General features: G+C 39.6%; 2 protein-coding genes across 2 annotated transcripts; both read left to right on the top strand.

The window, feature by feature from the left end:
* Positions 1-4,737: 4,737 nt before the first annotated feature.
* LOC124138876 (PE-PGRS family protein PE_PGRS33-like) lies at positions 4,738-8,143 on the top strand. Its single transcript, XM_046505762.2, has 5 exons — positions 4,738-5,235; positions 5,508-5,596; positions 6,412-6,554; positions 6,783-6,999; positions 7,340-8,143. The coding sequence occupies exons 1-5, from the start codon at positions 4,767-4,769 to the stop codon at positions 7,454-7,456; spliced, it is 1,035 nt and encodes a 344-aa protein (XP_046361718.2). The 5' UTR covers positions 4,738-4,766; the 3' UTR covers positions 7,457-8,143.
* Positions 8,144-13,994: 5,851 nt separating this feature from the next.
* LOC124138875 (glycine-rich cell wall structural protein 1-like) lies at positions 13,995-17,010 on the top strand. The gene is made up of 5 exons (XM_046505761.2): positions 13,995-14,495; positions 14,768-14,856; positions 15,232-15,374; positions 15,578-15,806; positions 16,118-17,010. The coding sequence occupies exons 1-5, from the start codon at positions 14,024-14,026 to the stop codon at positions 16,232-16,234; spliced, it is 1,050 nt and encodes a 349-aa protein (XP_046361717.2). The 5' UTR covers positions 13,995-14,023; the 3' UTR covers positions 16,235-17,010.
* The last annotated feature ends 9,796 nt before the right edge of the window (positions 17,011-26,806 follow it).

The following is a 26,806-nucleotide window of genomic DNA, read 5'->3' as shown; positions in this document are numbered from 1 at the left end:
GCGATAGGCAACTGGTACGAAGATAGGTCACCCCAGTGCCGTTCTTGTTTAACTCATTCAAGCGGCACTAATACCGCCTTCTGGTCACACAGACCTTCATTTATCTGTAATACATTTTGTGATGGATTTGTTTTTTTGCTGCCTTGGGTGACAACTACGCTCACTGACCTGCTAAAACGTCAGCCATTGATGACCAACTAAACCATATGAATGACCGACTATGTTCAGTTTAATTTGTCTCTCGGATATAAATCATCCAAAGGTTTATATCAGAACACTGACTGATCTCAGTAACCTTGTTTTGTTGAATTCTGGAATTGTTTACATATTCTGCGATACATGGTTGCCTATGAAGAAAACAGTAAAGCATATTCATAGAAGATAATGCACGACATAATTACAAATATATGTTGAGTATCAAAAGGCAATGGGGCCAAAGAGAAGTCTAGGTAACAGATCAGAACACTGTGAAACTAAAAGACAGCCTAACAATAACACACATGGTGAAATGGTATCCGTTTCTTTGTTTATAATAATTTTGCGGTGGAATGTTGAGACTACTGTACGAAACAGCTGATTGTACACATGAACTTGTACGTGTGTTCTTTGTTTAACAGGGTATAAATCCTTATTCAAAACGATGTTCAAAATCATAAGTTTCCCAGATAATATTCTCATTGATTAGTGTGATGTTTTCAAAGCAAACACCTCTCTTCTTTTTGGGTTTAGTTAGGATCGACCTATCTAGGGCTGGAGTGGTGTAAAACCCAACTCATTCATTAACATTTTATCGACATCCTGATTAACGCAGGTATACAGTAAGCACAGGACGTCCCAATGATGTCAGTTGATATGCGATAGTCAATTACAATATTATCATTACTTTATTTTTAGATGTATATCAGTTATTAAATCACCGAAAATCGATAATAATTTCGTTTTACATTTCGAAAACAATATATCAAATAGAATTGGTACATGTACATGCGATAGTTCGGTTTGACTATATAAAGTCTATCAAAACAAATACTTAAGATTTAGGCAAATTCAAAATTTAATATTACAGTTTGCAATATTTCTGCACAAGTAATGATCAAAATAACATTTTACGTGTACTCTATTATGTTTGTGTTGCAAATGAACTCTGTATCGTTTCTAAAGGTTATATACTTTAATGAAAATTTGATAATTTAACATTTTGCCCGGCAACTTTACAGAAGTTATGGTGAAATATTGCTTCGCATTCGGGGTCGACAATTTTACTTTCCTAATAACAATATTTACCAGAAAATCCTTGAAAATAATCATTTGGCTTCAGAGTTCATCTACAAACACGGGATAGTTGGATGTCCTGATGTTGTCCCCCAAAACGTGATTAGCTCCTCTTTCAGAGAAAATAATAACATGTTTGAAGCATGGAAAAAAGACATAAACTGCAAGGCGGAAGAAAGTATATTCACTTGATCACTGGATTTGACCCCAAAATTACAAACGTTATCAAAACTTCACCAGGCTGAAAACAGTCGCCGAAATACTGTAAACGTAAGGTCCAAAACAAAACTATGATACCCGTATAAATACATCACAATCCAATAACCATTCCTTGCTTGTTTCATTTTAGCCACCAGCAAACATGCGGGTATACTTCCGTTTTTCCAGCAGTTTATTGTTTGCCTTCGGACAAAAAATATCTCCCTTCCTCATCTCGATTGATGCCTTCAGGTGTTCAGCGGTTTCAATTAGCTCTCTATGTGACTTTTTGAACCAAAATCAAACGGCATCAAATCTACCCTGGTCTGTCTTGTCAAGTCCAACCAGTTGTCTATAAATGATATGATCTTATACTCTGAATGACGAGACAATACGCAAATACGATCAAACAGATTACTATAAAGTGAATTTATGGGACGTCAATTAATTCAAATAATTAGTGAAAGACATACTGATGAGCGATAATGACTTACACGTGCCCCGGGGAACATAGGAGTGGACGCCTCGGGTCATGATCTCATCGCTAATTATTAATGTGGAGCCCAGGTGCATGTGTGTCCTCCTGTCGATGCAGTGTCTGGTAGTACACCTTCAATTAATGACCCCTTGGGAATCTTTCTTGCCGATCTTGTCCCTTCTTTTTTTACGCCGACATAGTTTGATAAAAGCGGCAAAACCCTTTCCAGAGCCACCAAAATATCTACTAAAAGCAGTCGATCGTACGATTCCGACTGAATCACGAGCATGTATTAATGAATCACTATCAAATACTAATGATACCAGATGTTCGCGATAAGCCTAGTTACCGTGGTGAGTTCAGGTTTTATACAGAAAGGAGGTGTGTGTGTCTGCGAGGGGGTTGGGTGGTGGTTTGTGGGGAATTGAAGAAAAATCATTTACGTGCCATGTGTTTGAAGGCACTGGTTCTTACATTTGTAAAATAATTGGTTAGACATGGACTCGTTATAGTGTGTACTGAAGGTAAAACAACTGATATAAAACAATCGTCCTGCCAACAAGCATAGAGGACACGGTAAAACATTAACACAGAAGTGAAAGGGCATTTCAAGAAGAGTACACACACAAAAAATAGTTGATTTCAATGTTTGAAAATAAACACTCATTTTCTAACCAACGAGACCACTGTGGTAAAAATAACAAATATACCATTACTAAATTTCCAGAACCGAAACGGCTCAAAAGAGGCTCGTCATGCCTGGAAACACGCATGCTTAGTTAGCTTTTCATCCCATCCGTTTCAATTATATGGCAGTGTCGTCCAAGTTAAGCTTGATTTTATGTATAAAGACTCCTGATGCAATAATCTTACGGGTGCACATATTGCTGCTGTGTGAGTATGCAGTCTCTGGTAGAGGAACTGTGTTATCTGGATGTGCATCCCATCAGGTACACGCTTGACGTTTTTGATACCGATAGTATTAGAATGTGTTGTGTTATAAAAAAAAACCTATTCATTTCTTTGAATTTGTTCATTCATTCATTCATTCATTCATTCATTCATTCATATCAAAGTTATTCTCCATACCAGAATTCTTTCAACAAAGGCGTATCGCACGTACTTACACACGATACCACTGTGTCAACACATATCATGGTATTTTCATTAAGTTATACAAACAGAAGATACAATATTCAAAACAATATTATTTGATGTGTAAATATGCTATCACAGAGAGCATAGAATGTTTTTTCAGTGATTACTTGAATATACGTTCAAGGATATATAAATGTAAACATAAACATTTCATCGAAATGGTCCATCAAGTATATGTGCTAGTGTGTAGATGTGCATGGTGGACCGATCAGATTGACGTTCGAAATTAATATCCACGAAAACAACCTATGCAAAACACATACAGGGACACAGAACTGCGTCCATTTGCTTGAGTAACGCGTAAGCTTCTTATGTCCAAAGTGTTTTCACACCAAATGCACACGTTCACAAAACACTTTTGTTAATACCTTGTTCTCGAATACATTCAGACAAATATGTCTCATTCAGTATCAAACATAATAGATGTAAAACGTCAACGCCGGGGAATAATTTGTCTCGATGTTCTGCCGAAGCGGGTTCCATTGGGCTCAAAAAGCAAAATAACGGTGAAACTTATATGAATGGATCACTGAAAATCAGTGTTGACACAAGGTGTTTTCGAAAAGGCATATACATATACATTAGAATACAATGTATACTGTTTGCATCTTAATGATGTTTTTTAAATAACTGACATGTATCTTTTGGAAATATCAGCATACAACACTAATCGTCTTTGAATGTCTAAGATAGATAGATACCTGCTGAAATGTTGGTTCTAAGATACTTTTCAGGGTGGTCAAAAAGCTGGTCTCCCGTGAAGTTTCGAGTTTGAAGTGGTCTTCAACAACCCATACTTTGGCGAATAACGGTAACGGGTGGTCAGACTCGCTGATGCATGTCACCGTATCCCATTTGCGTAGATCGATGCTCATGATGTGAATCACTGGATTGTCTGGTCCAGACTCGCTTATTTACAGACAGCCGTACTTTAGCTGGAATATATATCATCCAACAAACAAACAAAAAGAAAATCTGGCTTATATCGTTAGAAATAGTATTCAAATATATATTGCTGTATGGAACAGTTACAAAATATATTATAAGATAATCGATTGCGGCTTCTGTATTTCACATTGTGACATTGTGAACAAAAACTCATTTCGTCAGAAAAGTAATATAGGGTGCGATTTTTGTTTATTATCCAAACGTATTTTATATGGAAATATATACAAGTAGGAAGCGGTACTTAACTTTTACGGGTGTATAAATATCTTCATGTTACATTTTCACTGCGGAACCTATATTCTCTGGAAATCCAACGCCATTATTCTAAAAGTGATAAACATGCGAAAAACAACGATCGGCTAAAACTCACACTTACCTGGTGAATCTTCTAATTTGACAACTAATCTTGTCAGTTACAAGCTGATGAGCTTCAATGTAACCGTTCAACTAGTCCCTAACGTGAACATCTTCGTTGTCATCAAATTATGGTAATTTTGATACATGACGTGACAGGTTTTTCGGAAATGTTAATCCCCATCTAATTGGCCAGTTGGTTATGTAAGAAACGAGGGATGGGACTTCCGACTCGGGTACTCCTAAATTTCTGTGACATAATAAAATGCAATTCAATTAAACGCCTGGTGTATATAGACTCCGACAGGTCCCGTCAGCAATATCGACATCTCAGGTCCTTCTCGAGCACACGCACACTATGGCTTTCCGTACAGTAGCTCTTCTATCTGTCATAGCTCACCTGACCTTTGGTCAAGGTATGGGTCAAATGGCACTTGGCTTTGGTAATGCTGGATCGTCTTGGGGTCAAGCGGGACCCGGCTTGGGTCAGGCAGGAGCCGGCTTGGGTCAGGCAGGAGCATCGTGGGGTCAAGCGGGAGCTGGCTTTGGTCAGGCAGGAGCCGGCTTTGGTCAAGCAGGAGCCGGTATTGGTCAAGCAGGAGCATCGTGGGGTCAGTTAGGAGCCGGCTTGGGTCAGGCTGGAGCCGGTATTGGTCAAGCAGGAGCATCGTGGGGTCAAGCAGGAGCCGGCTTTGGTCAGGCAGGTGCCGGTTTTGGTCAGGCAGGATTGGGTTTGGGTCTACCCAAACTTGGTTTTGGTCGACCAGGAGCAGGATGGGGACAAATAGGAGGAGTACTGGGCCAGAACACCATCAACCCTGTCTTCAGTAAGTGCATGCATATATTTATTATTATTTCATACATTTTAAGGAAAAGATATTCTTCTATTTATTATATAATGCATATGAACTTAACGTATTGAACAAACGGAACGATAATGCAATCTAATTGGAACACATATTTCAAGTGAATCTAATAAGTGTAGGCAAGGTACAGACCCAACGAATGTGGAACAAAGGCATAGCAGTGTCTGTTTGATGTTTTGTAACTTTAAGCATATTGTTTTACACTGTTTTCATTATCGTTACCCTGTCTTCAGACACTACCATCACCTGTACATTCAGCGCTACAGGGATCACGGGGTCCTTGACTCTGAGGAGGAGTCAACCAAGCTGGGGAGGATGGGGTGTAAGTTGTTTCTATTCATTCATCAGAATCTTTTATTCAATCTGATCCATTCATATGTGGGGGCACGGGTGGCCCAGTCGTCTAAGGCGCTGCGATTCTCTGTGCAGAGTTGCGTCCCTTGGGTACGCCAGAAACCTATGATTGTGGGTGCGAATCCCGGTTCGCAACGATTATGTTTCTAGGTTTGTCAGCACCGTACCCGTGCTCGTGGGTTTCACCAAAGTGGTAAACGTCTGAGACCTGCATCACTTCGGGCTTTCCTCCCACATTAAGCTGACTCGCCGTGATATAACTGTAATACTGTCAATAGCGGCGTTAAACCTTACTCACTCACTCACTCACTCACTCCATTCATATATTATCAACGAGAGTGGGCGCCGTGGTAACCTAATGGCTAAAGCGTTATACAGATACAGTAACATTAAAACCAGCCAGACCGAAGAGAATTTATGAAGGTTAGCTATATCGGTTACTTGATACTTGAATACTGAACAAAAGCTTCTCTGTGGGGTCAGGGTTAGGGTCAGAGTCAGGGGAGGCTGGTCATCTTAGGTGCCATGATTCTCTGCACAGTTGACTCCCCTGGTCGTGCTAGAATCCGATGCTCGTGAGTTCGAATCCCTGATTGGCCATGAATACTATCAAACTTTGTCAGCAACATTCCCGTGCTCGTGGGTTTCACCAAAATGGTTTCGCCTCTTTCACCAAGACATTATAGAAAATGTCAGAATATGTCAGATCGTGTATATATCCCATCATCAAATGGGAATGACCAACATGAAAACCTTGTTATATTTTCCTTCTTCATTTTCTAGTTGGGTCAATCCCGCGGAGGTCTGACTGGATCTGCCGTTCTGAGAACATCCACTGTGTCAGGAACCTACAACCTCGTCATCACTGAGAGATCTCGTGTGGAGGCTGGCTGTACTGCTGATGGACTCGGACCTGTCCTTGGAAGGTAAAGATCTTTCTACATTTGCGCGTCTCGGGAAACTTCTTCAATAACAAACCCTTTATTAAATTACTTAGTGCGTACTGAATATGTTTATGCTTTATACGGGAACACATTATTATAATGAAACCTATTTATTAAATCCAAATGCGTATTCACCCAATTTCCATACCACTGATACATAACATAATATATTAGATCTAAAATAAAATAATTGTTCCTTCGCACTTTCAGCAACGTGTGGGGCCAAAGATGGGGTCAAGGTTTTGGTCAACAGTGGGGACAACAGTGGGGACAAGGATGGGGTCAGTCATGGGGCACTGGAACGACCACCACCCCCGGAGTTGTCACCTCTGTCACCCTCTCTACCAACCAGGAGACTGCCATTGACTTGGGCTCTGCCAACCTACCATTCAGTCAGATCGAGAGATACGGAGGACGTGGCATGGCTGTGAGTGCGAGACACATTTGTCATAAGCATTGTGATTTCATAATATTTCATATCTTTTTATGAAATTCACATTTTTTACAAATTTGGGCCTCAACCAAATCTCATATTTAACCTTTAAACCTGAAATAAACGTATTTGACATTTAGGAAAGCTATTTGCAAATGTGTAACTTAACAAATTAGAATTAGGCTTCATCTTCTATTTTTTATGTTTAAATTATCTTTCCATACCCTTGACAGCCTGAAAAGGGATACTGTTCTATGTTCCTAAGTGTTACCGTTATCACAACGCCATAATCATCCAAAAACAAGCAAATGACAAAACTTTCTTCTGTTTGCAGCTGTGCACATCCTTGACCACTGGCACTGATGGACGTCAAGTGTGTGTGGAGCCTATCCTGGCCTGCTGCAAACTGGGATTCGACAATCAGGACGCTGTCACCCCGGCAGCCCCTTAAATAGATGAAGAACATATTTTATACCTATCACTCTAAAACCTCCAGAGTATATTTCTAATGGATACAGAAGAAAAAGATGACCACAAGGTTTATTGACATTATGTTTGTAATGTTTTAATAGCTGGGATGTTCAAATGACCACATAGATAAACATATTGTTTGAATTAAAGTAGATCATTATAGCTATGACGCTTTTCCCGATAAATGTAAACACTACAATGTTCATTCACGAATAACATTATTTTAAGAATTGTATGTAATGAGTTGTTCAATTAAAGAAATGTCCATGTACTCATTAAAGTGTGTTTGACATCGTGAAGGAACGAATTGTACGTGTGTATTTTAGGCAAAATGTTAATATTCCGTTTTGTGTCATGTTGCAAATATTCTTAATATCATATCATTGAAAATGTTCGTGTAACTGTCTTCCCAATACAGATATGACCATGTGGGGTTCCTGTTGAACAATGCATTGTGTGGTTTTCAAAATTTAGAAAATGTACAAAGTGGCAAATTCAAACCACCGCCAATTTAAAAGAAATTGTTTGCATTACATGTAAAAATATATTTATTTAGAAACATTTTATCATATAATTTTTTCATGTCATATGCAGTATTCATGTAAGCGAATGCTGTGTGCAATGCAGAAGTGTAGTAAATTATTTAACTAATAAAAGCAAATCAAACAAAAAACATATCGTTTTGTGTTCATACACAAGCCAATATCCCAAATGCCAATTGTAGCTCTGAAGAGAGGTGCCGGAAAAATGAATTCAAGCAGTTTCTGGCTCAAATCATATGTTGGTTAACACACATACACACACAACTTTTCAAATACAAGATCAAAGACCCTGTCGTCAGTGAACATGTTAAAACACCTTTTATAAAAGTTCATACTTTCTGAATCAGTATCCATGCATTTGGTGCGGGTATGTCTAAAGTTCAGAAAAGTGATATGTTCACTGCAATGAAAGTAACATAAATATAAACAGACTCATAAATATTGGTTTTATGTTTCAACGGAGATATGATATTTTCTTATGAAATATCGCGTATTAGTGTAATTTGCATGCTTTACCATTCATTGTACCATTCTAAACCATGTGAATGTTGTAATATCAGTCAATCGGGTTGGAAAACAGCCCAATCCTCGCTCTATAAAGGACTATGTCAATCATTTTGCAAGTTGAAATGACCCCTGATACTTTATGAATACTTTATGACAGTTTATGGAGTCAAAATCAATGCTGATTATTCATAAACTTAATGCTTCGTACTAAAGGCCTGTGGCCTCTTCAGTGCTTAATAAAGACTGAAAATATATCAGTCAATCAAAGATGAAGGTAACTTTATACATCAGAGTTCTTGGGAATTAGTTCATGTTTTGTTCTTAGACTAACATTTCAACCATCGATTGTGTTCACATGTAGATTCAAACTGGTATATTAAAAAAATGTATACAGACAACAACAACTGTATTAGAAACAACAAACTCTGTAGAGACTCTTGTCTCCCATCCTTTGTTTGGTATGATTATGTCTTACGATTATTGTAGGATGGAAGGTACAGTTACCAAATAAAATATGCTGAAATATCAATTCATTATGACCATATTTCATAATGTATTTTTTAAAGTAACCCTCCTTACATCAAAGATAACTATTTAAAGAATATAGTACCTAAAGACATTGCAACAAACCGAATAATCAGGGGGGAGACTTTATACTGAGGGGGGGCGCGAAATATATCGGCCCCGGGGAGATTTTATTTCAGAACAGATTCTCCGGGGGAGAATCTGTACCGGTATAAAATCTCCGGGGGGAGAATTTGTACGGGGGGAGAGTTTATACCGGGACACCGGAACTACCGGTAACGAAGTCACCTCATGCGTTAGTAGCCGGGCTTCGTAGCACTTACATTTCTGTGTTGACAGCGAAAATATTTTACATCCAGTAAAAGATTTACTGGATAACTGTTTTTTTAAGCGTCATTTGTTTGAAACTCTTCTTATTTTAACAGCTATGCTTCAAATACACTGCTAAGCGATCGCACCTCCCGGTTTCGGCGCCTTGTTTCTTTTTTGGCAATTTGATAATTTAATGGGCTTGTAAGTTAGATTAAATATCTTAAACAGAAAATGAGAATTCATTAATTCAGAAAGTGTGAAATAAAATCCCAGCACTACGTATAATATAAAAATTAATACAAGTATCGTATACGAGTATTTTTTTTAAATATTGCAAGTACATAAACTGTATTTCAGTTGTTAACGGATCAGGAGATTTAGTGTTTTTCACATTATAGTCGGGTTTTAGAACAGTGGATGATACGGTTGACCCAGTCGCGCAATGTGCTGCATTTCACTGTGCAGAAGTTTCGTGTCTGAGGCGCGCCAGTAAACCATTGATCGTGGCTTGCCGCCGGCGTGTGGCGGGGGTACTACTGTGCGGCGGCAATCAAACACCCACTTTTTATGCAAATGGTGTGAGTGGCAGGTTTTACAGGTAGGGCAGGACATAATTACCCTCCATGCGAACACCTGGTGTCATCACTGATTTTCAGTGATCCATCCATACATTTTCACCGCTGTTTAGCCTTTTATGCCAAATGGAGTCTGTTTCTGGCGAAAATTGAAACTAATTATTCTCTGCGTCGAAGTTCTATAATGAAAGCATCTTCCCGAGGAAAGAGAGTTAACTGACTTTAAAAGTCCAGTTTCCACCCTTGCCGAACTAGGCTGGAATTACTGGGTTCGATCGTAGCGCCACCAGTGGCTATTACAAGTTATGTCCCTTCTAAGCCTCTCTTATGGACCAATCAGATTCCACCTCTCGTATCACTTGCGTTTGCTTCACACAAATGGTAGCGCCCAGTCAGGACGATCTGATCGAGATCTATATAGTGATAGTCTTACATCGCGAAATGCATCAAATCACGTGAGCACCTTCATTAAAAACATGAAAAGATTTGGAAAATATCGGCTGACAACGAGTTGGCAGTGCACATGCTTTGCAAATCCTGCAATCGACCGAAATCTGCACGACAGTTTACGAACTGGATTTCGATTTCGGTGCGCGATTTTGATTGGACTATGCAAAGACTCGTAAGTCCAGCCAAAATGTAATCCATAATACCAGCCTAGTTCGGCAAGGGTGGAAACTGGACTTTTAAAGTCAGTTAACTCTCTTGCCTCCGGAAGATGTATAGAATGCCAAATTCGCCCCTATTACGTTTTCTTTAAGTTTCTCAGTAACTGTATCACTTCGGGCTTTCCGTTCACATTGACCTGACACGCGGTGATATAACTAAGATACTGTTCAAAGGCGTTAAAAACCCTCACTAAGTTGGTGCTGGTATTGTGTCATTTATGTAAGTATTCATTTAAACATGTTAGTTGTCCATACATTTTTGCTTGACAATTAAAGATGACCATCAAAAGCGACAGATGTTCCAAAATAATCATCCATAATAATCCCTGCTTCAAACAGAGTCCATTGTACGATTCCGTCCATATCATGAGCATGGGTTTATGAATCACACGAAAGCAGCACAAGAAATTGATTGAACGTATCAAACAAGTAATAAAGTAATTCACCAAGTCTTTCGATGTCTATCTATGAATAAAAATAACTTAACATTTAAGTCTAGCAGGGATCGATCACTTGATACAGAAGCTATTTAAAAATATAAGTTGTGGGAATTCGCTGATAGAAAGGTCCTTAGTTGTTGTTTGGAAATTCTAAAGGCGAGGTTTACAATTAAGATGGAGTAATATTTTAATTATAGATGTTGACACACATACAGGTTTGAAATAGTACCAATGGATAAAGCAATATGAACAGTTGTTGAATGTTATTATGTCTATTTTACCATCACTCATTCCTGCACCAGTTTCTAAACAATAATCTATAGCTGGGTAATTGTGTAAATTTTATAATTTTGTGAATTTGCAACCACATCACCCATTCCATGTTTGAAATGTTGTAAATTGTGCCGAAAAAGGCAGATTTATTGAATTTCTAAGATATGATGACTTAAAAAGAGTGCTTCAAAGCGCCAGTAAAGTTCATTGTTTGGATATATTATCTCGCAAGATATTTTCAATTGAAAACAAACATATGATAAAATTAACTGAGAGGTATAGTTTCTTTTGCTCCTCGACTCAGTTAATAGAATGTGATCATAAAAATATGAAACATAGCGTTTTAATATGATTAAAGTATACTTATGAAATATGCTTTGTCGGTACAAAATTATGAGAAAGATATTGTGCTTTAGGAACTGCTAATCTCTTAGTGTTATTAGTATGCCCATTTCATAATGTGCAAATATGATCATATATTCACGAACATCTATTAAATGTTCAATGACATAAGGTATAATTTTAATCTACACACATGATCAGTTGTTATCAACAAATTTGTTCGCGTAAGTTTATGTATACATTGGAAACTATTACGATGACGTCTCGCTTGTGTTGATTAAGAGCTAGTATTTCACTGGCCATTGTGAACGTGCATTTAAAAAGTAGAACTGAGGCAACTTTAGGTCATTCTGCAAAATTATAGACATCATATATCAACAATAACATGGTTTAAGTCGGAGAAATCACTCAGATCTATTGATTCCGGAAGTAGAATCAAGTCACCCCTTCGGGGCTCGTTGAATCTGCTTCCTGAATCAACAGGTTCTCCTTATTTATCCATTACTTAGACACGAAACAAGATATACCTAAACAGACCAATGATGATAAAATCAAACATTTGACGGTGCCGGTAGAGTGACACACATTTAGCAATAACACTTGTATCTCGATAATAACGTTCTATAAACGATATCATATACGAAAACGCCCACCTTGACCATTCCTGAGGATGAACCATTCTCGTGATCGTAAGACCTTGGGCTTTCCGTCAACATTGAGTGGTCACAATGTGATAAAACAGAAATAGAGTTCAAAGCGGCGTTAAACTAAACTCACTCGCTCCTAAGAGTGAACTGTCGAATTAAGGAGCCATATTTCACCAGGGAACGGAGTAATTTATGTTTGAGAATTATTGTACATACCGTCAGAAAAAGGACGTTATTATCAAACTTCATAAAACATAACATGGATATAGATACACGCATGCATGATTTTACATCGATACATGACCTTAAGTGAAATATCGATTTACGCATCCTCACACAATCTATCGCAATCAACTTCGCCTTCGGCGTGTCGTTACGAAGCCATACCAGTAACGATTGTAAGGTGAGTGAGTGAGTGAGTGAGTGAGTGAGTGAGTGAGTGAGTGAGTTTACGCCAAATTTAACAACAATCCAGCAATTTCACTGCGGGGACACCAGCAATTGGCTTCAAACACTGTACCCATAGGGGGGGAACTCGGACCTACCACGTAACGAGCGAACACTTAAACCACCAGCCTACCCTACCACGACTTTAGATATAATGTGTAATAAGTCTTGTATTGTGGAACCATGACATGTAACACTCAAGCTCTACGGGAAGCACAGGTTCACAAATTAATGATCGTTTTACAGTTTAATTAAAAGCGACAATACACTTTCTTTAATCATAAGATATCTCTGCTAAATGCAGAGTCCATTATACGTTTGTACTAAATGCAGAGTATGTTTGAAACGTTTTGTAAGTAGTTCTTGAAGGCAATTGCAACATCACAAATCATTATCAAAGTTATAACGTGTTTTCATATCAATGAGAAATAAAATTTATACTTTTCAACACTAGCGTCACAAAATGAAGATTAAATACCTTTTCAAGAATAGTTTTGTCGTTGACCCATCCTGAATTTCCAACGAAACGTAGGTATTGATAGCACATACATTCAGGTGAAATATTCATTTCGGGTAGTTGGCCTCGTCACATATCGTCACTATCGACCTCGTCATTGTCGATGTCGGAAAATTCTCCCTTTCATTTGTTTTATTCTTATTTATGGACTCCATCATGTCATAAGTCATAGAATAAAAGAAAAACGAGTTCAAATACATATCCGATTATTTCAATAAAAATATTTCCAAGTTTTTTCATAATTTACAAAACACATATTTCTGGTTGGCAAAAGGTACCCTTATCATACTTAAGCCTTTACTTACAACGTGAATATTATCGATAACTATTCAGTAACGACAATAAACACCGATAAATTTAGCTAAATAGTTAAATAAAGCTAATAGACAAATATAGAAAAATAGCTAAATTTGAGGTAAATCCCTGTATACGTTTTTTAAAATTACATTTTTTGCAGTAATTTTGAAGCATGTGTGCATATTTTCATCAAAATTGGGTACGTGGATCAATTAATTCGAGGATTGGTATTTACATTAGTGTCTACACTGGGATCGTAAGGAATTAATTATTAAGTAACCCGCCACCCCTTAATTATGTAAGAAGGTGGGATCGCACTTATGACCAGCGGCGCTTCTCTTAATTTCAATGACATAACTAATAGTCTGGTGTATTGTATCCCTGGTGTATATAGACTCCGTCAGGTCCCGTCAGCAATATAGACATCTCAGGTCCTTCTCGAGCACACACACACTATGGCTTTTCTCACAGTAGCTATTCTATCTGTCATAGCTCACCTGACCTTTGGTCAAGGTATGGGTCAAATGAGTAACGCTGGATTTGGCTTTGGTAATGCTGGATCATCTTGGGGTCAAGCGGGAGCTGGCTTTGGTCAGGCAGGAGCCGGCTTGGGTCAGGCAGGAGGATCGTGGGGTCAAGCGGGAGCTGGCTTGGGTCAGGCAGGAGCCGGCTTTGGTCAAGCAGGAGCATCGTGGGGTCAAGCGGGAGCTGGCTTGGGTCAGTTAGGCGCCGGCTTGGGTCAGTTAGGAGCCGGCTTGGGTCAGGCAGGAGCCGGTTTTGGTCAGGCAGGAGCCGGTTTTGGTCAGGCAGGTGCCGGTTTTGGTCAGGCAGGATTGGGTTTGGGTCTACCAGGTTTTGGTCGACCAGGAGCAGGATGGGGACAAATAGGAGGAGTACTGGGCCAGAACACCATCAACCCTTTCTTCAGTAAGTGCATGCATACATTTATTTTTATTTCATACATTTTAAGGGAACGATATTCTTCTATTTATTATATAATGCATATGAACTTAACGTATTGAACAAACAGAACAATAATGCAATCTAATTGGAACACATATTTCAAGTGAATCTAATAAGTGTAGGCAAGGTACAGACCCAACGAATGTGGAACAAAGGCAAAGCAGTGTCCGTTTGATGTTTTGTAACTTTAAGCATATTGTTTTACACTGTTTTCATTATCGTTACCCTGTCTTCAGACACTACCATCACCTGTACATTCAGCGCTACAGGGATCACGGGGTCCTTGACTCTGAGGAGGAGTCAACCAAGCTGGGGAGGATGGGGTGTAAGTTGTTTTTGTTCATTCATCAGCTCGTGTCTCTTATTCAATCTGATCCACTCATATGTCAACAACGAGAGTGAGCGTTTTGGTAACCTAATGGTTAAAGTGTTCACTTGACGCTCTGATGAATGGTTTCGAAAAACCAAGAGGGTACAGGCTGTTATCGGTGTTCTCGCGCCGTGATATGGTTGAAATGTTACATACACAGCGTAAATCCACAATCACCCAGCTTACGAATATTGTCTATGTGCGATCTGGAAAATGTCAGAATATGTCTGATCATGTATATATCCCTACTTCAGCAAAGCCCTGTCCGTGGGGAATGTATCATAATGACCAACAAGAAACCTAGTTATATTTTCTTTCTTAATATTCTAGTTGGGTCAATCCCGCGGAGGTCTGACTGGATCTGCCGTTCTGAGAACATCCACTGTGTCAGGAACCTACAACCTCGTTATCACCGAGAGATCTCGTGTGGAGGCTGGCTGTACTGCTGATGGACTCGGTCCTGTCCTTGGAAGGTAAAGATGTGACTGTATCTGGCGTGTCTAGGGGAAAGTTTTTAAAAAATGAACCCTCTATATACATTAATTAATGTTCATGTTTTCTCTCGGAAAACAGTGTTTGGTGAATCCTGGGGTGTTTTTTAAATCCAAGAACTGATTCACACAATTAACCATATCACTAACTCATAAAATAAAATAATGGTTCCTCGCAATTTCAGCAACGTGTGGGGTCAACAGTGGGGACAAGGTCTTCGTCAACAGTGGGGTCAGCCATGGGGACAGCAGTGGGGACAAGGATTGGGTCAATCATGGGGCACTGGAACGACCACCACCCCTGGAGTTGTCACCTCTGTCACCCTCTCTACCAACCAGGAGACTATCATTGACTTGGCCTCTGCCAACCTACCATTCAGACAGATCGAGCGATTCGGAGGACGTGGCATGGCTGTAAGTGATAGACCCTATTGCACTATGTATTGTCATTTCATAATCTACCAATACATGGACAAGGTTTATAATATACATAACTTTTCAAATTATACTCACACACAGATTCTCAAATATAAAAATACAATAGTCGTTTTGATATTGACTCTTTATACCAATGGTTTATGAGAATAAGAGTGATACATCGATTTACTCTTAACTGCTATTCACATTTCCGTTGTACACGTCCAAATCGTTCATGTTTTCGCAGAGGTATCCTTATGTTAAACACTCCAAAATAAACAAATGACATTTCTTCCAATTGTTTCCAGCTGTGTACATCCTTGACCACTGGCACCGATGGACGTCAAGTGTGTGTTGAGCCTATCCTGGCCTGCTGCAAGTTGGGATTCGACAATCAGGACGCTGTCACCCCGGCAGCCCCTTAAATCAGGAAGAGATTCTTTCTGATTGTTCTCAGTATTTCAAAGAGAACATATTTTATAGCTATAAATGTAAGCAATGTGTGCTTCTAGTTGTGAAAAAGTGAAATCAAGATACCGAAATATCTGACACAGTATCTTAGACATCCTCAATCATCCACTGTGTTATACATGTATATCTATTCCATTATGATGAAGGGGGCGGTGGGGTAGTCTTGTGGTTAAAGTGTTCGTTCGTCACGCAGCAGACCTGGGTTCGATTCCACGCATGAGTACAATATGTGTAGCTCATTTCTGGTGTCCTCCATCGTGATATTCCTGGAATATTGCTTAAAGCGGCGTAAAACCAGACTCGCTCACATACTCACTATTATAATGGACCCATTCGCACTAAAATTGTGACTTTAACCAAATTATCTCACGTGCGAAAAAACCTGTTTGCGGAGTTGCTGACAAGAGAAATGATGATGAACAACCCCATAATGGGTCCAGGTTATCTATCAAAAGCGACTGGTGATTAATTGCACTGTACAGTCGAGGATGTCTTTATTGATATCTCTGTGTCAAAATAGATTATGCGATTATGTCCTTTTGGGGTAATATGAAATCAATTATGAAAATGTTCTATATGTAATACTTATTTAAATGTGCTTGAGCATCATTCAAAAGGGTTGGGTTTTAAAACGTTGATCTGTGCGTAGCTATCTGTTCAATGTTCATATGTTGTATATATTTCATGTATGTAGTAATTTATTTTAGAATAAAAATGAAGTTAAAATGGTTTTTGTTGTTGCCTGTTCCCTCATATAAACTTTCTACAATAACGTGAAGAGATAGAAGACGTTTATGCTTACATGTTTACCTCTTTCGAGAACGCCTAATCATACTAATTTTCAGCAATCCATTCAATTATCCTCATTATATTTAGGCAGATAACTGAGACGGATTATACCCCGAAGAACGTTTTGAATTGCTACCAGAATATATTTCCGAACATGCTTGTATTGGTTCAAAACGTTGATCATATCAACATGGCGGTCGGATATTATTTGAGACGCCTTTCCACTGGGTTCAAAGGCGCGAGATGTACCAAATATTTCATTTAAGTAAGCAGTTCTTTATCTTAAACCGAAGGCAAAAGAAACTATACCTATCAGTTGATTTTATGATATTTTTGAAAATATAAGATAGCCATAATATATCCAAACAATGAACCGTACTGGCGCTTAGCACTCTAAGAATACGTCTACATGACTGTATTTTATTTTCAAATTCGCTTAATACACAATTGCTGATGGGTTGACACTATGTCAAGATTTCTTTTTCGACACAAATTTACAACATTTTAAACATGTGGTTGCTAGTTCATTTCTTCCCCGGTCTTCATTGAACCTATTTATTTTTACACAAAATTACGCTGTCACTTATCACATTTTAAAAACTGTTGCAGGAATGAGTGATGGTTAAATAGACATAATACAATTTAACAACAGTTCTTTTTAACTTTTAATAACATTAAAAAACGGTATACTTTCTTTTCACACTCAGATCAAGAAGAACGACCCGTGAAGATTCCGGGTAGAATAGGTCTTCAGCAACCTATGCTTGCCGTAAACGGCGACTATGTTTGTCGTAAAAGGCGACTAACGGGATCGGGTGGTCAGACTCGCTGACTTTGTTGATGCATGTCATCGATTCCAATTGCGTGGATCGATGCTCATGATATCGATCACTGGATTGTCTGGTCCAGACTCGATTATTTACAGACCGCCGTCATATAGCTGGAATATTGCCGAGTGCGGCGTTAAACGACAAACCAACAACAACAACATCAAAAAGAACGACAATATTGTGAAGGATTATTCTTAACGTTTCTAGCTTTTACGACGCTTTAAACACTATTTCAATCTCATCAAGGTTAGGGAAACCAGCAATGGGCTTCACACATGAGGAATTGCGTCAGGGTCCTCCGTTTGAGCGTTGACCACAATAATACCTGACCGCCCCATCCAGATACTCGAATAATGAAGAGGGAGAATAGACATATTGGAGTTATGTTTGTTTGTTTGTTGTTTAACGCCTCACTCAGCAATATTCCAGCTAATTTACGGCGGTCTGTAAGCAATCGAGACTGGATAATCCAGTGATTGACATCATGAGCATCGATCCACGCAATTGGAATACGATGACATCCATCTACCAAATCAGTGACCCTGACCAACCGCTCTCGTTAGTCGACTCTCATAAGAAGCATAGTCCCCTCTTACGGCAGTCATGGTTGCTGAACACCATTTCTAAACCGGGTTTATTGGAGTTATGAAACAATAAAGAATAGTAACTGGTTGCTAAAAAGTCAAACATGCACTCTTTTGTTAGCTTAATTAATTGAAATGTGAGTTTGATTTAACGCTATTTTGAACAGTATTTCAGTTATATCATATCTTTGATGTGAGAGGAAAGCCCGAGGTGACGTTTTACCACTTTTGTGAAACTTTGTTTTAACCCATGTGAACACGGGGGCGTAAATGTTCTCTGTTGGGTATATTTTGGTAGCGCATTTTGCCGTGTGCATGCAACATGTATGGCATTATCAAATGACAAAAGAATGTATTCTCTTTTGTCCTAAACCAGGGCTAAAATTCGTTTAATTAAGGACCACAACACATGCATGTTATAAAAACCGTTTGCGATGAGATATTCTTTTTCAGGGCCCAGGTATTTCAAACCCTGGACTTGTATAGCCTTCACATGTGGCTAACTCGCATTGCACGTGCAGTAAGTGATGTCTGTGAGAAGCTCCATAAGGGGGCAATACGCGTGCCATGTTACATAATCTCCAAGGTAGCTTTCAGGTTAAATTGTGCGATTGATATGTGCGACGAAACCTTCCTCCTGCATCTTATGATTTTGTAAGAACGCTGGATATCAAACCTGTGCATCTACTCTATGGGAAAGCAATATTCATTTCGTCGCCACACAATCGACTCTATGAGTCTTCTTGTAATGAAGAACACCTTCGACTGTCAAATTATGTTTGTGCTTAGCAAGTGTGTTCGCGTCAGGGGCATGACCACTGAAAGAAATTGTGTTCGTGTGGGTTGCTGCACGTGATCAGCTGATCAATCCCACACGTGCCAGTCCCTCGTAGTTACCGAGTGCTTGCTGTATGCATCTAGTTGCCAATGAATGAATTGTTGACTGTGTTTATCCGCATATGAATGTATTAAGCATTAATTATTATTTTATTACAACCACTGGCTTGACCATGTCAAATACATTTGAGACAATGACTAATACTGATGGGACCATGTCAGATACAGCTTGGGCGAAGTCAGATACTGAGCTGACCCTGTCAGATACAGAAGGGGTCATATCAGATACAGCTGAATCAATGTCGGAAAGAGCTTGGACTAAGTCAGATACGACTGGGACCGCGTCATATACAGCTGCAACCAAGTCAGAAACAGATTGGACGAAGTCAGATACAAATGGGACCGCGTCAGATAGAGCTAAGACAATGTCAGATACTGATTGGACCATGTCAGATACACCTGGGACCGCGTCATATACAGCTGGAACCAAGTCAGATACAAATGGGACCGCGTCAGATAGAGCTAGGACAATGTCAGATAGTGGTGGGACCATGTCAGATACGACTGGGACGAAGTCAGATACTGAGGTGACACTGTCAGATACAGAAGAGGTAATATCCGATACAGCTGAATCAACGTCGGATAGAGCTTGGGAGACGTCAGATACGGCTGGGACCGCGTCAGACAGAGCGAGGATAATGTTAGAAACAGCTGGAACCAAGTCAGAGTCAGATTGCACCGCGTTAGATACATCTGAATCAATGTCAGATAGAGCTAGGGCAATGTCGGATTCAGCTGGCACTAAGTCAGATTCATATTGTACCGCGTCAGATACAGCTGAATCAATGTCAGATAGAGCGAGGACGAAGTCATATACAGCTGAAACGAAGTCAGAGTCAGATTGGACAAAGTCAGATACAGCTGAATCAATGTCAGATAGAGCGAGGACGAAGTCATATACAGCTGAAACGAAGTCAGAGTCAGATTGGACAAAGTCAGATACAGCTGAATCAATGTCAGATACAGCTGGAATTACGTCAGATAAAACTACGACTATGTCAGATACAGATGGGACAATGTCAAATGAAGATGGGACCATGTCAGATGAAGCTAGGACCATATCAGATAGAGCTAGCACCATGTCTGATACAGCTGCATCAACGCCAGAAAGTGATGGAACCATATCAGATACAGTTGGGACCATGCCATGTACACCTGGGGACATGTATGATACTGATGAAGCCATGTCAGATACATATGGAACCAAGTCCGATCCTGTTGGGACCAATTCAGATACAGTTACTTCAATAGATGATACAGATGGGACCATGTCAGATGTAGTTGGTACAAAGTCAGATACAGCTGCACCAACGTCCGATATAGATGGGACCATGTCAGATACTGATTGGACCATGTCAGATACAGATGAGACCATGTCAGATTCTTTTAGGACAAATTCAGATGGAGTTGCATCAATCTCAGAAAGTGATGGAACCATATCAGATTCAGTTGGAACCATGGCATGTACACCTGGGGACATGTATAATACTGATGATACCATGTCAGATACAGGGACCAGGTCCGATGCTGTTGGGACTAATTCAGACACAGCTGCATCAATGCCAGGTACAGATTGGAATATGCCAGATACAGATGGGACCATGTCAGATTCAGATTTGTCCGCGTCAGACACAGCTGGGGCCATTTCAGATTCATCTGGGACTGCTTCAGACACATATTGGACCATGTCAGATACAGATGGGACCAAGTGAGATACAGATGGGACCAAGTGAGATACAGATGGGACCAAGTGAGATACAGATTGGACCATGTGAGATACAGATGGGACCAAGTGAGATACAGATGGGACCAACTGAGATACAGATGGGACCATGTGAGATACAGATTGGACCATGTGAGATACAGATGGGACCAAGTGAGATGCAGATGGAACCAAGTAAGATACAGATGGGGCTATGTCGGATACAGATGGGACCATATCATGTACGGCGGGCACCACAGTTTTGACCATACGTAATAAAATAACTCTTTAGATTTGCTTAGAAATGAAAAATGATCGTGTTTGACATTTAACGAGACACCATCGGTTTTGGTGTATATCATGCTTCCGTTTTGACAAAAGAGAAAAATAGTGAAATAATTTTGCTCATGTTTTCCATTCTATCATGAAATCTACCCTTTACCAATTCGCTATTACAGGTTCGTTTTGACACTAAAATGAGCCTGACGCATGGGAGCTTCTGCGACTGCGGTCTAGCCCCACACATGCGGGGTGTGTAAGTGTCTGTATGTGTGCCTGTGTTCGTTTCTGTCTATATCATTCTGTCTGTGTCTGCTTGTATAAGGCCAGACTAATGAGGGTTTTATTTTGCTATCCCTCCGAGATACCATGTCGCAGTTTAACATGGATACCCTACTCACACACAGTATACTGACACCGAGCCGACAGCCCCTGTTGTATCCCCTTAATGCCGTAACCCGTGAAGAGCCGGGATAGAATAGCTCTTCAGCAACCCATGCTTGCCGTAAAAGGCGACTATGCTTGTCGTAAAAGGCGACAAACGGGATCGGGTGGTCAGACTCGCTGACTTGGTTGATGCATGTCATCGATCCCAATTGTGTGTATCGATGTTCATGATATCGATCACTGGATTGTCTGGTCCAGACTCTTTTATTTACAGACCGCCGTCATATAGCTGGAATATTGCTGAGTGCGGCGTTAAACAACAAACCAACAAACCTTAATGCCGTACGATCTTCATGTATTCAGATACATTCCGTTTGACGTTGATTAATCCCGTACTCAGCCATATTACAGCTATATCACTTTAGTCTGCAAATCTAGGCCCGAGAAAACACAGCTCACATTTGGTGACTCAATTGGCAAGATACTTGTTCCAAATATACCTCGGCTGACCCAGCATTGAAAGGGGATTGCAGTCTGACTGTTAAACTTCCTAAAGCCACATAAGGCAGCTTGTTGTGTGTACTCCCAAGGGAGCTGAGATTGAAACTTGAGTACACACTGATCCAAACACCGGGGTAATATCAACATAGCGCCATGCTTATTTACTTGGAGAATGAAATATGTCGCATTATTAAATATGCTTATTAATATTATATGATAGTTATCTATAAGTTAATTCGCATTCTCAATCATCGTTCAAGTAACAATTATCAGAAACTGCTCCTTGGTGGAAATCAGCATCAGCATCGTGCCGACCTCGATACAGCAATGCCGTACGTGTATGTCGGCAATACTAGAACTAAGAGATGACTATCTCATCCTACCGTACAGTGAAAGTCACTTTCTGGTCTCTTCGCCGTGACATTGCTGGAATTGTTTTGAATGCTACGTGAATCATAATCGCGCATTGTAGAGAGGCTGTAATTTAGAACTATAGTTGAACCTCGTTAGTCCTGTAACACCACCTCCCGAACGATCTTGTTACACTGTAGAGAGGCTGTAATTTAGAACTATAGTTGAACCTCGTTAGTCCTGAAACACCACCTCCCGAACTATCTTGTTTCACTGTAGAGAGGTTGTAATTTAGAACGGTTGTGAAACCTCGTTAGTCCTGTAACACCACCTCCCGAACGATCTTGTTACACTGTAGAGAGGCTGTTATTTAGAACTATAGTTGAACCTTGTTAGTCCTGAAACACCACCTCCGAACTGTCTTGTTGCACTGTACACCGTTTAGAGAAAAAGAATTCGGTTTCATTGTTGCCTATAAAAATGCTTACTCTATATCTATACTGTCTCCAATTCGGGTGGCTAAATGTACGTCTACCTGGAAAGTGGAAATTCTGCGGTTCGATGCCCTGACCGTATCCAGCAAAAGACTTTCCAAGATGGTATTTGTTGTTACCCTGCCTGGCGCTCTGTATGAAGGAAATAATACGGCAACGAAAACCGTGGCTTTAAGCGATAAATGCTCTGCTTCAAATGAAATCGTTGTTCAACTCAGCGAAATATTATACGAACTCAAACATATTACGTTTTAGCTAATTCCCCGAAGCGTGTTTGCAATAAACTAAACTGCCAGACAAATCTGCCAGGCAAATCACCCAATTTTGATGGCCCCGGCAGTTTTGGATAGCAGACAGCTCTCTGACGCTTAAACATAACTGGATATTCAGAATATATTTTATCATATTTTGTAGAAAATATGAAAGTATTCTATATTTGTTTTGGTTTTTTTTTGGAAAAAAACGAAATATTTTAATATAACCGTACAAAAAGTATTGACATATATGTTTATGTTAAAATTACTTTTATCATATTATTAGTGTCAATTCTTAAGCCAGTATTTCAATCTAGTATGCTTATGATGCTGATAGAAAATGCTCTAAATCAGTTATGCTTGATAGCAAAACTACGACGGACGCTTTGCCCGAGGGGTCATATATCAGCTCTCATTCTTTTATTGAACTAACTTAACTCTTAATGCGCGTAATCATTCAGCTAATGACCAATAATTACATGTTGATGAGATACCTCAAATGACCAGTCCTTTATTGCGTAAGGAAGGTGGGCCCGTACTTCCGACCGGAGGGCCCTTTATTCATGAACTTGTGAAGATCCGGGTTATAATGGGTCTTCACTATCCCATGCTTGTCGTAAAAGGCGATTATGCTTGTCGTAAGAGGCGACTGACGGGATCGGGTGGTCAGGCTCGCTGACTTGGTTGATACATGTCATCTTATCCCAATTGCTTTGGTCGATGCTCATGATATCAATCACTGGATTGTCTGGTCCAGACACTTCTTCATCCTCGAATCATGTTAATCTCAAATCTGCTATATGCCCTTGTTCCAGGTTCTACCATATCTTTCTTTTGAGTCGACCAATCAAATTGCAATATGGGATCCGACATGATGAAAGCAGACAGCGCACGAGAGTTAAATAACTTAAAAATTAAAACTAAAAACAGATTTACATATTTGATAGCCATCACTCTAGAACCTCGTAAGTATAGGTCTAACATTTAGGGGTTTTATTTTTTGCATGTTCCTTAATCCTAGAATGTTAAAATTTTAAATAATGGAGCCCATTCATTAGTCATCACTCCTACACGGTAGAATAAAGTATCTCTGTTTTAGGTTGATATGGAAGGGTAAAAAAAGATAATTTATTCCAGGTGTTCAAAACTGTTAAAATCAAGATTGTGATCATTGGATTTGATATCCATAAAGCTGTTGGTTTTAATGCAGGGAAATATATACATTGTTAAATGGTGTATGTAAATGCCACTTACGCCTACAAATAGAATTCTGGTATTTTTCCGTTGTATTCAACAGTTTCGGTATTCATGAACTGGAATAATGTCTCTTCGCTTAATTATCGTATCAAGCGACATATAATTACCTTAACTGTCGGGTAAAAGAAAGAAAGTGCCAGAAAATAGGATTTGACCCAAAAACAATTAAACGTTTCTTGGCTGCTTATAATCTCGGACAGACTGCATACTTAAAGTTAAAAACAAAACTTTGTTACCCGTATCAAAATACGTCACCACATTTAATAACAATTTCATTCCTTGTTTTATCATCAGCCACCATGAAACATAGGTGTATACTTTCTTTAGCCCGGCAGTCTATTCATTTTTAAAGAATCACTAGTATCTGGCAACCCAAACCCCAGTTTTTTAATCAAAGTTTCAATCTCATAATGAAAGTCCATTAATTAGAGGTGTGTGAAAGCACAGTTACATACTAGTAAGTACATGATAGAGACTTCTGTGTGTATTTGAAGAAGGAGTATGTTGGGCTAATTCAAAGACCTTGCAAATTGAATTCACGTCTTTCAAGCACTACTTTGGTTGTCGGCAAAGTACGATGTCATGACATATATCAGTTTAACAGTTAATGACAACCTAACAAACATGAAAAAGTGTATCACTGCACTAAATTTAAAGTCTAGACCTAGAATAGATATGAACTGCAAATCGTTGAGCATCGACTCTCTTTAATGAATCAAAAGCTGGATCGTTGAGATACATATCTGTAAACTTCATTCCTTGATCCAAGGGGCTTTGGTTACCAAACCGTGGCGACCACAGATGCAGTTACGTATCTATATTCAGACGTTCACGACAATTTGTCATGAATGAAAGCAAATGCCATCTGACGTTTACTGAGGAATCAATATATACTTGAAATCTGGACTTCTTCATCGATAAGGGGCGGTCGGGTAGCCTAGTGGTTAAAGCTTTCGCTCGTCACGCCGGAGACCCGTGTTCGATTGCCAACATGGGTACAATGTGTGAAGCCCATTTCTGGTGTCCCCCGCCGTGATATTGCTGGAATATTACTCACTCACTCACTCCTCATCGATAACATCAATGCAAAAGTTGGGGGTAAGACTTTTAGGCAAAACGTAGGCATCCTCATGGGCACCAATTGTGTTCCCCTTCTTGCGGATCTGTTTCTTTGTGCATATGAATCGGAATTTCTGCTCGGATTGGCAAAGTCAAAACAATGTAATTTGGCCAAGAAGTTTTACTGATATCGTTCACTAACCATCAAGTAGCCATTTCCTCCACTGATTTACCCCTACTGAACTGGAAATAAAGGAGACCAGTGAGACGGCCTCATCAGTTTCAAATTTAGATCTTAGTTTATGAGTGAGTGAGTGAATGAGTTTATGAGTGAGGTTATGAGTTAGTTTATGAGTGATGTTATGAGTGCGTGATGTTATGAGTGCGTGCGTGTGTGTGTGTGAGTGAGTGAGTGAGTGAGTGAGTGAGTGAGTGAGTGAGTGAGTGAGTGAGTGAGTGAGTGAGTGAGTGAGTGAGTGAGTGAGTGTGCTTTTAACAGTACCCCAGTTTTAGCACGGCGTGTCAGCTATATGTGGGAGGAAAATCTGAATCCACGAGCACGGGTATGGTGCTGACAAACGTAGAAACATAACTGGGGCGAACACCGGGATTCCAACCCACAATCATATGTATCTGGGACGCAACTCTGCACAGCTAATTGCAGTGCCCTGACGACTGGTACCCTGTACTTTATGTTTGTTTAGGCGTTCCCACTTCATGTTGACTTACGAAGTAGCTATGCTTCACGGTTTCAATGTCTGTCATATATTTCAGTAAAGTATTATAATATGAAGCAAAAGTATTCGAGCATATACCGCCCCATACTTTGTTTAAAGATTTAAAGACTGTTATCATTCAGACCAAAACAACACTCTAAACTTTGGATTCAACTAATGCCACATCACTCTATATTTTGGCTGAAGAGTTGACGTCTAATTCTAACATGGTAGAATGCAACTGTGCTTTCAATGGACGAAGTTACCTGTATATTTAACCGCGCTTAATGTAACATTGGTAACCTCACGCTGCGCGCATGGTTCCAAGTTCAATTAGCGCTTGGAAAAACGGTATTTTTATCTCCAATGTTTTTAATTTGACACCTTGTGCATTCCAGTACAACTAGAATGCGAGATTGGTGTCGT

This window comes from Haliotis rufescens, unplaced genomic scaffold (genome assembly GCF_023055435.1).
Source record: "Haliotis rufescens isolate VD_foot unplaced genomic scaffold, xgHalRufe1.0.p SCAF_2, whole genome shotgun sequence".
Classification (NCBI taxonomy): Eukaryota; Metazoa; Mollusca; class Gastropoda; order Lepetellida; family Haliotidae; genus Haliotis; species Haliotis rufescens.
This window is presented reverse-complemented; position numbering and strand designations above follow the sequence as displayed.

Excerpts from the sequence above, each read along its gene's own strand:
- LOC124138876 (XM_046505762.2), top strand. The coding sequence starts at position 4,767 with ATGGCTTTCCGTACAGTAGCTCTTCTATCTGTCATAGCTCACCTGACC. Across the intron at positions 6,555-6,782 it reads CTCGGACCTGTCCTTGGAAG|CAACGTGTGGGGCCAAAGAT; the intron begins GTAAAGATCTTT and ends TCGCACTTTCAG. Across the intron at positions 7,000-7,339 it reads ACGGAGGACGTGGCATGGCT|CTGTGCACATCCTTGACCAC; the intron begins GTGAGTGCGAGA and ends TTCTGTTTGCAG.
- LOC124138875 (XM_046505761.2), top strand. The coding sequence starts at position 14,024 with ATGGCTTTTCTCACAGTAGCTATTCTATCTGTCATAGCTCACCTGACC. Across the intron at positions 14,496-14,767 it reads CACCATCAACCCTTTCTTCA|ACACTACCATCACCTGTACA; the intron begins GTAAGTGCATGC and ends CCCTGTCTTCAG. Across the intron at positions 15,375-15,577 it reads CTCGGTCCTGTCCTTGGAAG|CAACGTGTGGGGTCAACAGT; the intron begins GTAAAGATGTGA and ends TCGCAATTTCAG.